This window comes from Solanum verrucosum, unplaced genomic scaffold (genome assembly GCF_900185275.1).
Source record: "Solanum verrucosum unplaced genomic scaffold, falcon-dt-bn FXZP01000261.1, whole genome shotgun sequence".
NCBI lineage: Eukaryota > Viridiplantae > Streptophyta > Magnoliopsida > Solanales > Solanaceae > Solanum > Solanum verrucosum.
Window position 1 is genome coordinate 1,995,534 of NW_026019969.1, and position 12,623 is coordinate 2,008,156.

The 12,623-nt window shown below is 31.3% G+C and overlaps 2 protein-coding genes across 2 annotated transcripts; one reads left to right on the plus strand and one right to left on the minus strand.

The window, feature by feature from the left end:
• Positions 1–5,593: 5,593 nt before the first annotated feature.
• On the plus strand, positions 5,594–7,445 carry LOC125815629 (WRKY transcription factor 22). Its single transcript, XM_049495150.1, has 3 exons — positions 5,594–6,161; positions 6,292–6,402; positions 6,538–7,445. The coding sequence occupies exons 1-3, from the start codon at positions 5,710–5,712 to the stop codon at positions 7,028–7,030; spliced, it is 1,056 nt and encodes a 351-aa protein (XP_049351107.1). The 5' UTR covers positions 5,594–5,709; the 3' UTR covers positions 7,031–7,445.
• Positions 7,446–9,193: 1,748 nt separating this feature from the next.
• Positions 9,194–11,834, minus strand: LOC125815461 (pentatricopeptide repeat-containing protein At3g61520, mitochondrial-like). The gene has a single exon (XM_049494936.1). The coding sequence runs from the start codon at positions 11,832–11,834 to the stop codon at positions 9,549–9,551; it is 2,286 nt and encodes a 761-aa protein (XP_049350893.1). The 3' UTR covers positions 9,194–9,548.
• Between the last annotated feature and the right edge of the window lie 789 nt (positions 11,835–12,623).

A 12,623-nucleotide genomic window follows, 5' to 3' on the forward strand; every position in this document is an offset into this window, starting at 1 on the left:
CCTCCAAACAAATTCAACAAAATATTGTCAATACTAAAATCAATAGTGCTCTTTCAACGGAAGTTCATAATCAAAGGGTTTGAAGGGTTGTTATGTCATTTAATAAGTTTATTTCATGACAAATTATGATAGAATTATTATATCATCTCTTGGGAGGGATAACTTATTCCGGTACTATTTATTAATTTAGGATAAGTTATTCCAAACTTTCTAACCAAACACTAAATCTTAGTGTTCTTCACACCAAACAACCCCTTAAGTTCAAATTTACGAAGTTAGAGACTTAGAGTGAATATTTCAACTTTATATATTCTATATTTTATGATAGTTATATTAAATATTAGTAACTGAACCAACAAGGGTTGTGGTGGAGTGGTAAATATTCTTTCATCCTTAATCAAGGGGTCTCGGGCTCGAGCCCCCTCGGGTATGGAGTCGCCTTTGTTAGGGAGCGCTTTACCCCCCAATATGGGACTTCCCGGCGCGAATCCGGATCTAGTCGGGCTCCAATGTGGGTACCGGACATCGGATAGGAAACCAAAATAAAAAAATAAAAAAATATTAGTAACTGAATTCTAATCAATTTAATTTTTGTGCAATTTCAATGAGTTATTTTGTTTATAATATAGATATAGAATTTAAACTAAAACTATATTGAATTCGAACGAATATATATATTTCATTTTAATTTTGCCCCCGGTTCTAAATTATAAGATATAATATAAATAGAGATGTCAAGTAACTTAGTTCTAAATTTAGCCATTGTATATAGTTAATAAATTTTTTAAAATAAAGTAAAACTATTAATATTTAGTATATCAAACTCATATCATTTACAAAATAAACAATTTTTTTAAGTATCCTTTTTTTTTTTCCTATGAAGTGGTCTTTAGCAAAGAATGGTGGGCCAAACGATATGAACACGTGTCATGCCACTTTAGCACTATCTCGTACTATTTTCTGTTCAAAATAAATAGTTTTTTAATATTTTTTTATGATCCAAAATAATTTTTCAAGCCAAAACTATATTAATTATTTTTTTTTTTTTTTATCATTCTCTTTACTAGGATTTTTAACTATCTCTATTTTAAAGAAGAGTTTGGGAAAAAGTAATTCAAAATTATATTGATAAAAGTAAGAGAAAGTATGACTATCTAATGTGATGTAGGGTAGGTAAAGATTAAAATAATTTTTCGGTTCGATATGGTTGTTTTTGCGGTTTTTTTTAGTAAAATCAAAATCAAACCAAATAGTATCGATTTTCAAAATTTAAAACCAAACCACACCAACTATCGATTTTTTAATCGATTTGGTTCGCATTACGGTTTGATTTGATTTTTTAACCATAACCATGAACAACCCTAGTTATCGTAATATTATAGTCTTCAAATTATAATTCTTAGACTAATTTATTTTAAACTGAAAAATAAGATAAATTTTAATTAAACATAATAAAATATAATATCATCAATTAAATATAACATATATTTTATCACATATTTAATTATAAAATATCCACCTTACTTTTGTTTTGATTTTCGATTCAATATCCAATATTCATATTGAATGATTTCGTATCTTAAAAATTTCGAGACTTCTAATTAAGAATAAAAATAATAATTACCAATTGCTACTCCATCCCCCTAAATATCTACCTTATGCTAAACTACTCCTTAGGACTTAAAGAGCCCTTACTTTTTACTTTTTAGTTGAATAAAGAACCCTTATTCTCTAGAGGGTGAAAGGTCAGAGGTGCTTGTAAGTTGTAACATTGATTCTCCACTTCTATAAAAGTCAATTTCCAATTTCTAGTTTGTTCCTCTTCCTTCCCCATTTTTCATATTTATTACTCTTTCTTCCATATTATCTTCTTTTCTTTTTTTATAAAAAAAAAAACTTAAACTCATACTTCTAACAGATTACTTTATTTCTCAAATTTTATTATAAATTTCTTATTAGAAATGTATAAATTATTATATTTTTTATTTAATATTTTCAGTCATATAAAATGATAATTGTTTTAAATAAAAAATTCCTTCTTTCATCACCCTTAAAAAAATTAAAAGAAAGTCAATCTAAACAATTGTTATTGTCTTGGGTTTTCTATGTCGTTTAATTACTATGTATTACTTTCAAAATATTATTATCGGAAAGAAAATGAGAATAATAATTCAATTATATTTTGAATTTTTAAAATGATAATTATTTTGAATCATCTATTTTTTTTAATATTGACGACAATTAAAGTAGTTCGGATGGAGTATTGACTTAAGATTCCTTCGTCTACTTTTACATGTCCACTATACAAAAGTAGATTTCCAAAGTTATTTCTTTCAATTTAAAGAATTAAGAAATAATTTATTATTTTATAACTTCTTTTAGTAATTAAATTACTTATAATAATTATGAGTAACATATTAAAATTACTTTTTTATTTATTCCCTTTAAGGGTATGCAAAATTAAGCATAAACAAGTAAGATAAACGAATAAAGTATATCAATCTTCTAAATTTAAAAGGAAGATTAAAAAGGAATAATATAAATTTATTTTTAAAAGTTTCATTTGACCAGTAATAAAATAATTTATGATCATACAATATTTATTAATATATGATATATTTAAGATTTCAAATTTCAAAACCTTTTATTTTTTTAAAAAATTCCAATGAAATACTACCATATATATTGCGATCAAGTGAAGTAGCAGTTAAAATATAAAAGTAAAGGGATACATGTGATGTCAATAAAACTATATATGATGTTTTACTTTTTAGACGTTGTGGAAATTAACACAAGTTGATAATAGATTAACAAATCACAATTTCATAAAATGGGAGAATATTCAACATACAAATATTGGAATAAAGAAAAGTAAATCTTTAACAGTCTAAAGTTTATAAATATTCTCTACTTAGAGTTAAGTCCCATGTAATGACAAATCAAATCATTAATTACTTCCCGCGTTCCAATTTATGGCGTTGATCAGCAAGTAGTTGTTGTTTTAAAAAATAAAACTTATTAAACTAAACAGAATATATTAAAATATCTTTTAATTATGTAGTTTTAAATATGTTATTTGAAAAATGAAATTAAAGAGTTGCCATAAAAAAGAAAAAGTAACATTCTTTTACGGACTGAAAAGTAAAATAAGACAAACAAATTAAAACGAATGGTATAAATAGATTTGAAGAGAGTAATGTATATGCAATCTAAAGATAGATAAACTATTTTTGATAGACCATTGCGTTTAATTTATATTTATTTCATAGCTTAATACATAACCAACCTTTTAAACTTGTCGAACATATTATATTTTGATATTTAAACTAAGTCTTATTTCAATTGAACGACCCAACTCCTAATAAAGTGTTATAACTAGACACTTCCGGTTCATGTTTAATTTGGTTAGGCGCGTTCTCATTCTTGTTTTATAGATAGTGAAGTTAACCCCATGAAATGTGTCATTTTTTAGATTATACATATTCACCTTAATAAATCATAAAAAACTCCAAGTATTTTCTACTTGGTGTTGATCCACGTGACAAAGAATTCAATATATTTTATATGATCAATTTAACTAACTAATAGACAAATAAAAACACAATTTTTTAAAAAATAAATAGAATAACAAGTTTAACTGAAATATTTTATTAAGAATTAAGATATTTAGTTAAAATTAGAGGTAATTCAAATTTCTAAATAAAATATTATTAACAAAAGTTAAGTGGTTAGTTATGTATTAAATTTTATATTTATATATAACTTAAATTCTGGTACATATTCCAAGTTTCCAACTTCGAATAGGGACACATAAAAACAAAATAAAAAATAATAAAATTAAAAACACTCCACATGAAGAAGCACCCCGTTTCTCTCTCCTCTCTCTTGTTTTTGTCGGTAAGTGCACGCACTCACGAGACTCGATGTGAGAGCGTGTATACACATAACGCGTGGACCTTTTCCAATCTGCTAAACCACCATAGCCCTTTGACATTTTAAGAGTCAACCCCCTCCAAAACCACCAACAAAAAGAAACATTTTTAATTTTTTTTAAAAAAATTAAGATGAGGACAAAAGATAAGTCCCTTTGAATAATTGAACACATTACAATAAATTAATTTAAATTTATATATGTTGTGCTAACCAACAAACCATAAAATCCTTATCTTTTTTCCTTTTTAGAATCTTACTCAAACCAAGTCTTAGCACTTTTATTAAACAATTGTTAAGTTGTTGACATGTTAGCTAGCTAGCTAGCAAATGCTTTGCTTATCCTATGTGAAAGGTGGATGAAATTTTATGGCTTGACTATGAAAAAGTTAAATAAGAGAAATAGATGAAGCAAACACCATTGTTGTCATCTTATTGGAAAAATTCTACTCCACTTTTCTTTTTTGTTGCATAGTAATGTAAAAAGTAAAAAGGGTTCAACTGAATAAACTTTCATGATTAAAATTAGAATTTGTGGTATGTTGCATAAATTATACTCCTTCAAGTTATGTATGTACTTTCCTTTTTAGATTGTTAAAAAAAAAGTGTCATAACTCATTGGTTAAAAATAATCAATTTTAAAAAAATTATTTTATTTTAATAAAATAATTTATGGTTATTTATATATCTATGAAATATTTTAGGTTATTCATTTTATTTTCCCGTTTCTCATAAATTTTGATTTTAGTCAAATATTTTAATTTTATCTAGATACTTCTTCTGTCCACTTTTATTTTTTTACTATTGACTTAGCATGTCTTTTACAAATTAATAAATAATACATAAAATAATAACTTTATCATAGCGACATTTAGGGAGATATTATCTCCCATCACCAAAAAAGGAAGAGAAATGTATTCTTTCAATTTTTCAACTGAACAAGTAAACGTTTATGTCAAAACATAGACAAATAAAGGTGGTTGATGGAGTAATTAATTGATGCAATTTACAAGAATACTATTGTTAGTACAATTAATAACTATATTAGTAATGTTTGTATCATCTAATTTTATATATATATATATATATATATTATTTTTTATGCATCGTTTGATTTGATGTATTAAAAATAACATACTTTATATTAAAATATTTTTTTACAAAAACACCTTTTACAATTATGTAAATTATTTTTTGAGGATAATGTGATTTTAACCATGTTACTGCATGCATGAAAACTCTTTACATTACTAATAGTCTAATACCTAAAAATTTATGATATTAATAATACCTATATCAATACACAATAGAGTAAAAATGTACTAAACAAAATATTACTAATATACAAAGTTAATGCATATATTAATTTTATTAATACACTCTTTACCCCTAATTTTGAAATTATAGGTAGTACATAAATTTCACCTTTTGACAACTCAAATCTTGAACATGTGAGGACTAAGTATGGGTAAAAGTAAAACTCATTTAACTCATAAAAGAAAAGGTCCAATGTTTACAAATAGAAATCAAAAATGAAAAATATTTGTTGTCCCCCACCTTCTCTCTCTAAACATACATATAGTGAAAACCAGCCAAATCACACACAATCTCTTTCTATAAATAATAAATGTATTCCACTCATTTATGCCTCTCCTCAGATCCCTTTTCCATCTCTCTCTCTCTCTGAAGCCAAAAGTCAGCGCCTTCTTTTGTCTCTCTGCATTTCCTCTCCCTAACCAAAAAGTCAAGGTCATAGCCAAAAAAGGAGAAATTAACAAAATGGAAGAGGATTGGGATCTACATGCGGTGGTCAGAGGCTGCGCCGCTAGTTCCACTGCTCCTGCCACCACCACAGCCACCACTAATTCTTGTTGCAGCAGCTTCCAACCAAGACAAGATGGCAACTTTTTTAGTTTTCAAGATCCATTTGTGCCAAGATTTGATAACCCCATAAGTGATTTAGAAGAGTTGCATAATCTTTACAAGCCTTTCTTCCCTAAATCACAACAAATACCTCTTTCTCCTCAAAATAATAGTAATAATATACCCATTTCACCTCTCTCTGTTCTTGGAGGACTACAAGATCTATCACCCCAACAAACACTAAAACAACAACATATTCATCAGCTAAACAGTACAAGATTAACACAACCCAAACAGTCTCCTCTCTCTGTATATGGTTCCACAACTACTAGTGCTTCACATGTTCAAAGCCCAAGACCTAAAAGAAGGTAACTTTAACTAATTTTTTTTTTTGAAGTTTTTTGATGGAAAGATTAGACCTTTGTTAGTTTTTACATATACCCATATTATAATTTTTTTATTTTTATATTTTCACACATTTTAATGATTTTTTCTCAGAAAAAATCAATTGAAGAAGGTATGCCAAGTACCTGCTGAAGGTTTATCTTCTGACATGTGGTCTTGGAGAAAATATGGACAAAAACCCATCAAAGGCTCTCCATATCCAAGGTAAATTCCTTAATTTCTCTTCTAATTACATTTTAAAGTTGGTTTAAAACAACTTAAACAAATTTAATTACTTTTTTTTTTAGTAATTAAAGTTTTTCTGATATACTCTGTTTTCTTCCTTTTGGGTTAAAACAGGGGATATTACAGGTGTAGTACCTCAAAGGGTTGTTTGGCCCGAAAACAAGTGGAGCGAAATAGATCCGACCCGAATATGTTCATTGTCACTTACACAGCAGAGCACAATCACCCTATGCCTACTCACCGGAATTCCCTCGCCGGCAGTACCCGTCAGAAGCCGGCGAATTCCGAAGCTGGTACTGTAAGTGACTCTAACAAACCCACTAGCTCATCGCCGGTATCTTCGCCGGCGTGCCATTCACCGGCGACGGAGAAGCAAGAAAGCAGCAGGGATGAAAGAGAAGACATTTTTGAAGACGACGATGACGAATTTGGTAGTTCAAATATGGGATTAGATAACATGGAACCTGCAGATGATGATTTTTTTGAGGGATTAGATGAACTCGCCGCTCAGGCCACCGGAGATTGCTTTTCCGATAATCTTCCGGGGTCTATGCAGCTTCCATGGATGTCAAATAATGCCACAACCACCGCCGCAGGCGGCGTTTGACTTGCCGGAAAAAAAAGTTGAAGAAATTGATGCTTTTCTTCTTTTTCACTGTTCTTTTTCAGTTGTAGGAGTATCTTTTTGTCCGTTAGAGATATAGGAAAATAGAAAGCAAGAGAGAATCTTGAAATCTCCATGTCTTTTTTTTAAATTGTTTTTATAAATTTTAATTTTTTGTTCTCTTTTTGTACGTGTAAGGTATAATTCCATTCTCCATAATCATAGTAGAGGAAAAAGGAAAAAGTAAGAGTTAGATTCCAATGTTCTTTGTTTAGTAGGTTAATTATATTGGATTATATAAGGTACATAGAGATTAGAGGTAAAAAAATTCCATTAGTTGATAAATGTTGTAATTTTAATTTGTAGTACTAGTAATCATTATCAATGATTTAAGTTTTTTCAAGTGTTACCTTTTTAATACCTTTTGTGGTGCTTGTTTCATGTTAGTGTGTTTTTGAGTGTTTGTGCTACTAATTATGTTTGGTGATTTTGAGTCCTACCAAATAGAATCTTGAGAAATTTGCTGGCAAATTTACCTCAAACAACCACCATTTTTGCTTATCGATTGAATTAGGTAGGTGTGTTTGGACATAAATTTGATTGAAATTTGGAAAATGAGTTTTTGAATTAGAGCAAATCACTCTATATATTTAAGTACTTCCTCCATTTTAATTTGATTGTACTGTTTTGATTTGATGTAACGTTTAATAAGTAAAAAAAACTTTTGAATATCATAATATCCTTTAATCTTATGGTCAATGGAGATAGTAATATTTTTAATTTTACTCCGGGAAAAAAGAAAAAAATCTTTGTCTAGAGCTCCTAGACATCTCTAAATGCGGGTATTGTAGAATGTAGACTCATATCCCGTTATTTTCTGTACAAAGTGAATGTGATGTGTTCTAATGGAACTTCTGTCTATTCAAAGTGAAAATTCTAGGGTTGAAGTTTATTTTTTCAATATTTATTCAATTCTTTCAACTGAGTTTACAACTTTCTAATGTGCAAAGTTAGGTAATTTATCGGATCGATATTCATCTTTTTGACTTTTATTTTTCTTAAAGTTGAAATAATTGACTTGATCAGTTTAAATTTGATTTACTTGTAAGGAAGTCGAGCCAATTGAAAATAAGCACTTACTTGATATCAACTAACGTTGCCACATTTACTGAGTTGAAAATTGTACTACAATGGGACTTCTATGGCTATAAATAAAACATATTATTATGAAAAACAGTTCAGAGTTAAAAACATAACGTAACACGTATCTCACTAGACATAAAGCTTTAGGTTATAACTTTGGGTAATTGGTCTCTATAGTCTCTCAACAGCTAGAACATAGTGGACAAGAGCATGAAAGGACGAAACGTATCTTTTCAAAAGGGAAGCACCCACCAAAAGAACATTGGAATCTAGTAGATACATTCTAGCATATGGGGAATAGTATAAATAACATGTTAGAGCAGCACCTCCACAATAACCCCCAAAAAGGACAAAAAGAGAGAGAAGGAACAAGTTAAGAAGATGCAAAATTTCATTTGACCTATGCTAGTCAGCTTGTGCACGCCTCAACTATTCCATCAAGTATACCAACACATATTCGAGTAACTCTTGGCAACTAAAACTTAGATGGGAACGAATCACTTGGCTTTTCTTTTTTTGACTCTTTTGAGATTTCAACTTTGATCTTCATTTTTTTTCATCCCACTTCATTGATCGTTATACCTTTCACTTGTCAAATACACAACTATTCATCAAACCCAAAATTTGGACTTAGTAGAAACACAACTAACTGCAGCAACAGATGGGCATAATTCATACAAATCACGAAGAACACTAATGTATGAGTCTTCCTAACAAACACTAATGTATTGATAGCTTCTGGTCTTCCATACAGAAGACCATCAGAAATTCGGATTTCAGAACTCTGTATACACGGAGATCAAAAGACAAACACATTTTCACTCCATGTCAGAAGGAAAACCAAGATAACCAAATATCAGTATAGGAAAGACGAACAGCATTAAGATACGTTCAAAGCCAAAATATTAAGCTTAGTACAGAGTTGGCACAATATAAGCATATATAAACTTTATTTCAACTTTATCTTGATTTAGATATCAATAAAATCATTATCCAAGAACATAAGGTGCTTCAGGCAGCAATTACACCAGCTACAACTTGGATGAAATTTGAAAATACAAATCAGCACGACCACCAAATTTGTGACACCATTTTGTTGTGTCCAAATGATAATCAGTTCATTCAAAGGGCAATGAATGGAGATGTCTTCATAGAACGTGATTTGTGTACCTACACAACAACTTATGCATCAATGCAGGTATGTCAAATGACAGCACAGAGCTTGAAGACCAAATGAGACCTCTCACATTCCATTTGATCTTAGCCAAAAGGTCGAGAAAACTATCCAAATGAGACCTCAACTGACTGCAAAAGAATCTCGACATGCCCAGTGAACATCACAGCAGAATTAGGAAAGTATCTTCAGTTCCAGTTAGTATTAGGCAGTTGAAGTAGAAACCTCGTATCCTTCCACAAAACTTCGCAACTTTTCTGTTTCACCAATGTCAGAAAGCCATGGAGTGAGGACTTCCATGGTAATGTAGTCAGGATTACAAGCATTTTCAGTCATTTGGTCCATTATTTCAAATGCCTTTTCCACCCAATTCCTCTCCTGAAGACCTTTAAAGAGGGCATTGTATGTTTTGGTATTTGGTCTTACCCCTTTGTCCTTCATTTCACCCAACAAAGAAATAGCAGCTTCTACTTTGTCACTCTTGCAGAGAGTGTCAATCAAAATATTGTATATGACTGTGTTTGGTGGCACATTAATAGCCGAACTCAAATTCTGGAATATTTTCATAGCTTCATCAAGATTTCCAGCTAAGCAATATGCATGAATTAATGCTCCATATGTAACAACATTAGGCAAAAAACCATCATCAATCATCCTCTTCATAATTCTACTGGCAGTTGTAAATTGCCCCTTCTCGCTGAAATATGATATCAAAGTGTTGTAGGTGTAACAGTCAGGTTTGATACCTGCCTCTTCCATATCTTTAAGCATCTTATGAGCTTCATCAATCTTATTTTTCCTGCAAAGTGCCCCAATCAAAGCATTGTAGCAGATAATATCCAAGCCAATCCCAGCTTCTTTCGCCTTTGAAGCAATACAGGAGGCGTCATCTGTTCTTCGAGCCTGGCAAAGGCCCATGATCAAACTGTAGTATACTTTGGCATCAGGGAGACACCTATTTTCTGACATTTCATTGAACAAACTCATTGCTCTGTCAATATTGTTGACACTACAAAAAGTGGTAATGAGGACGGTGTACGTGATCACATTCCCCTTTAAACCCTTCTCTTGCATCTCAGCAAAAAATCTCATAGCACTGCTAACTCTCCCGAACTTACACATTCCATGGAGCAAAGTATTCATAGTTATGACATTTGGCACAACCCTGTCCTTTTTCATCTGGTCAAAAAGCTCTAATGACCTCTCAATCTCACCTGCTTTGCAGAAACCATCTATCAAGCAATTGTAGGTAATAGTATTAGGTACATGTCCATTCTCCAATCTCATCTTCTCCATCAACTTTAACCCTTCTTCTTGTTTCCCGACCTTGCAAAGTCCATCAATCAATGTATTGTAGAGAACAACGTCTGGCTTAACAAGAACACCATCAGTTTCACTCCTTCCCATCTTCTCGAACACCTGAAGTGCCTCATCGACCCTGCAACATTTGCATAAATGATTGATGAAAATCCCAAATGTCACAACATCTGGGTTAACTTCCTTTTCCTTCATCTCATTCATAAGCAAATTCATCTTTTGAAAATCATGCTCCCGGCCTAACCCACTCAAAAGGGCATTGAATGAAGAGGCTTTCACCTGACCACCCAACTTCATCATATCATGCAAAAGGTCCCAGGCCTTATCACACTTTCTACTTCGACAAAACTTGGTAATCAATTTAGTAAACCACACATCATCCAAGAACACACCATGCTCGAAGAATCTCACAAGAAGTCCACAAATTTCCTCCACACTCATCCTTCTCCCCACCCAATTTCTCTTCCACATAGCATCCAGAACAATATCCACCGTACTATTGTTCGGAGGAAAATCACTATCCCTTTTGAGCATTTCGTCGAGCACCTTGAACCCATCATCAATATTCACTCCACGAAACAAACAATCCAACAACAAATTAACCACATTTGTATTTCTTGAATCCGAGTCTAGCTCATTGTACACAGATATCGATTCCTCGAGCATTTTGGCTCGCCCAAAGCATCGCATAAGAAGAGTCGCAGCATTGATCGATAAAGGGATTTTTCGGTCTTTAGCAAAGGAAAACAGTTGAAATAGCTTACCGGGTACGTCAGATTTTTCTTCATGCATTGCTTGTTCGAGAATAGCTTGAAATGTGAAGGAAAGAGAAGAGGGGTTTGATGATGAACTCGAACTATGAGTCTTGAAGAATTCAAAAAACTGTAAAGCTTTTTCAGTGGACCCCAATTGGCGGGTTATTTTGAGAAGGGAAGTTGGGGAAGGAGGAGAATAAATAAATTCAACCAGCTGCGAGTTGGAAATCCAGTCATTGTGATCGGTAGTTTTGAGAAGGGAGACTATTTCGGGAACGGCAAATGAGGTTGGCGGCGGCGGAAGAGGTTTCTGTGTATCGTCGATCTCGCCGGAGAAGTGTCTCAAGCCGGAAATTCTGCCGGTTTTCGGCAGCGCGGGAAGATGAAGGAGGGATTTTCTTGCAGCTGCGAGTTTCATAGTTATCGGATTTTCAGAAGAAGCGGTACGGATGGATAGTTTTAGGTCATAAAATTTTGCGCGGGTCTATTCTCTACCAAATGAAATTTTATTTTAACGACAATGGACGAATTTTTATCAGGATTTTATATTTTATTTTGTTGAGTTTAAGAAAAAATGGAAGGAAATATAAAACTCAACTAGATTGAACTTAGGGCCCGTTTGGCCATAGATTTCCCAAGTAAAATTTGGGGAAAAATATGGCAAATAGTGTTTGTCTATATAGTTTGTTATTATTTGGCAAATATTTTTGAAAAATAACCCAAATTTCCAAATACTAGAAAAAACTAGTATTTTGGACCAAATCTCATTATTTGGGAACTTTTAATAATTAAAATTCTACACCAAACTTTTATTTTTTATAAGAACACTCCATATAGTAGTTGTTTGTGTTGTTTTATATAATTTTTTACGTAAACATCAAAGTAGTGATGAAATATTCAGTGAATATGAAAGTAATGATATCGTTATTGATGAAAATGATGAACAATCGGCTTAGAGCAACAAAGTCACGTGGTATGTTATACAAACCTATGGTTAGTTTTGATAGTTTTTAGAACTTATGAGTATAAATCATATTTCTTAAAAAGGTGAAATATATTTCCCAAATACTATGGTCAAACATATGGTGAAATTTCACTCAAATTTTTATCCAAATAATATTTGTCAAAAATATCTGGAAACTTATGGCCAAATGCTAGCTTAGTATTGAAATTTGTTTATCTTACCATTTATTCTTTTGTCTATTTT

Excerpts from the sequence above, each read along its gene's own strand:
- LOC125815629 (XM_049495150.1), top strand. The coding sequence starts at position 5,710 with ATGGAAGAGGATTGGGATCTACATGCGGTGGTCAGAGGCTGCGCCGCT. Across the intron at positions 6,162-6,291 it reads AGCCCAAGACCTAAAAGAAG|AAAAAATCAATTGAAGAAGG; the intron begins GTAACTTTAACT and ends ATTTTTTCTCAG. Across the intron at positions 6,403-6,537 it reads AAAGGCTCTCCATATCCAAG|GGGATATTACAGGTGTAGTA; the intron begins GTAAATTCCTTA and ends GGGTTAAAACAG.
- LOC125815461 (XM_049494936.1), bottom strand. The coding sequence starts at position 11,834 with ATGAAACTCGCAGCTGCAAGAAAATCCCTCCTTCATCTTCCCGCGCTG.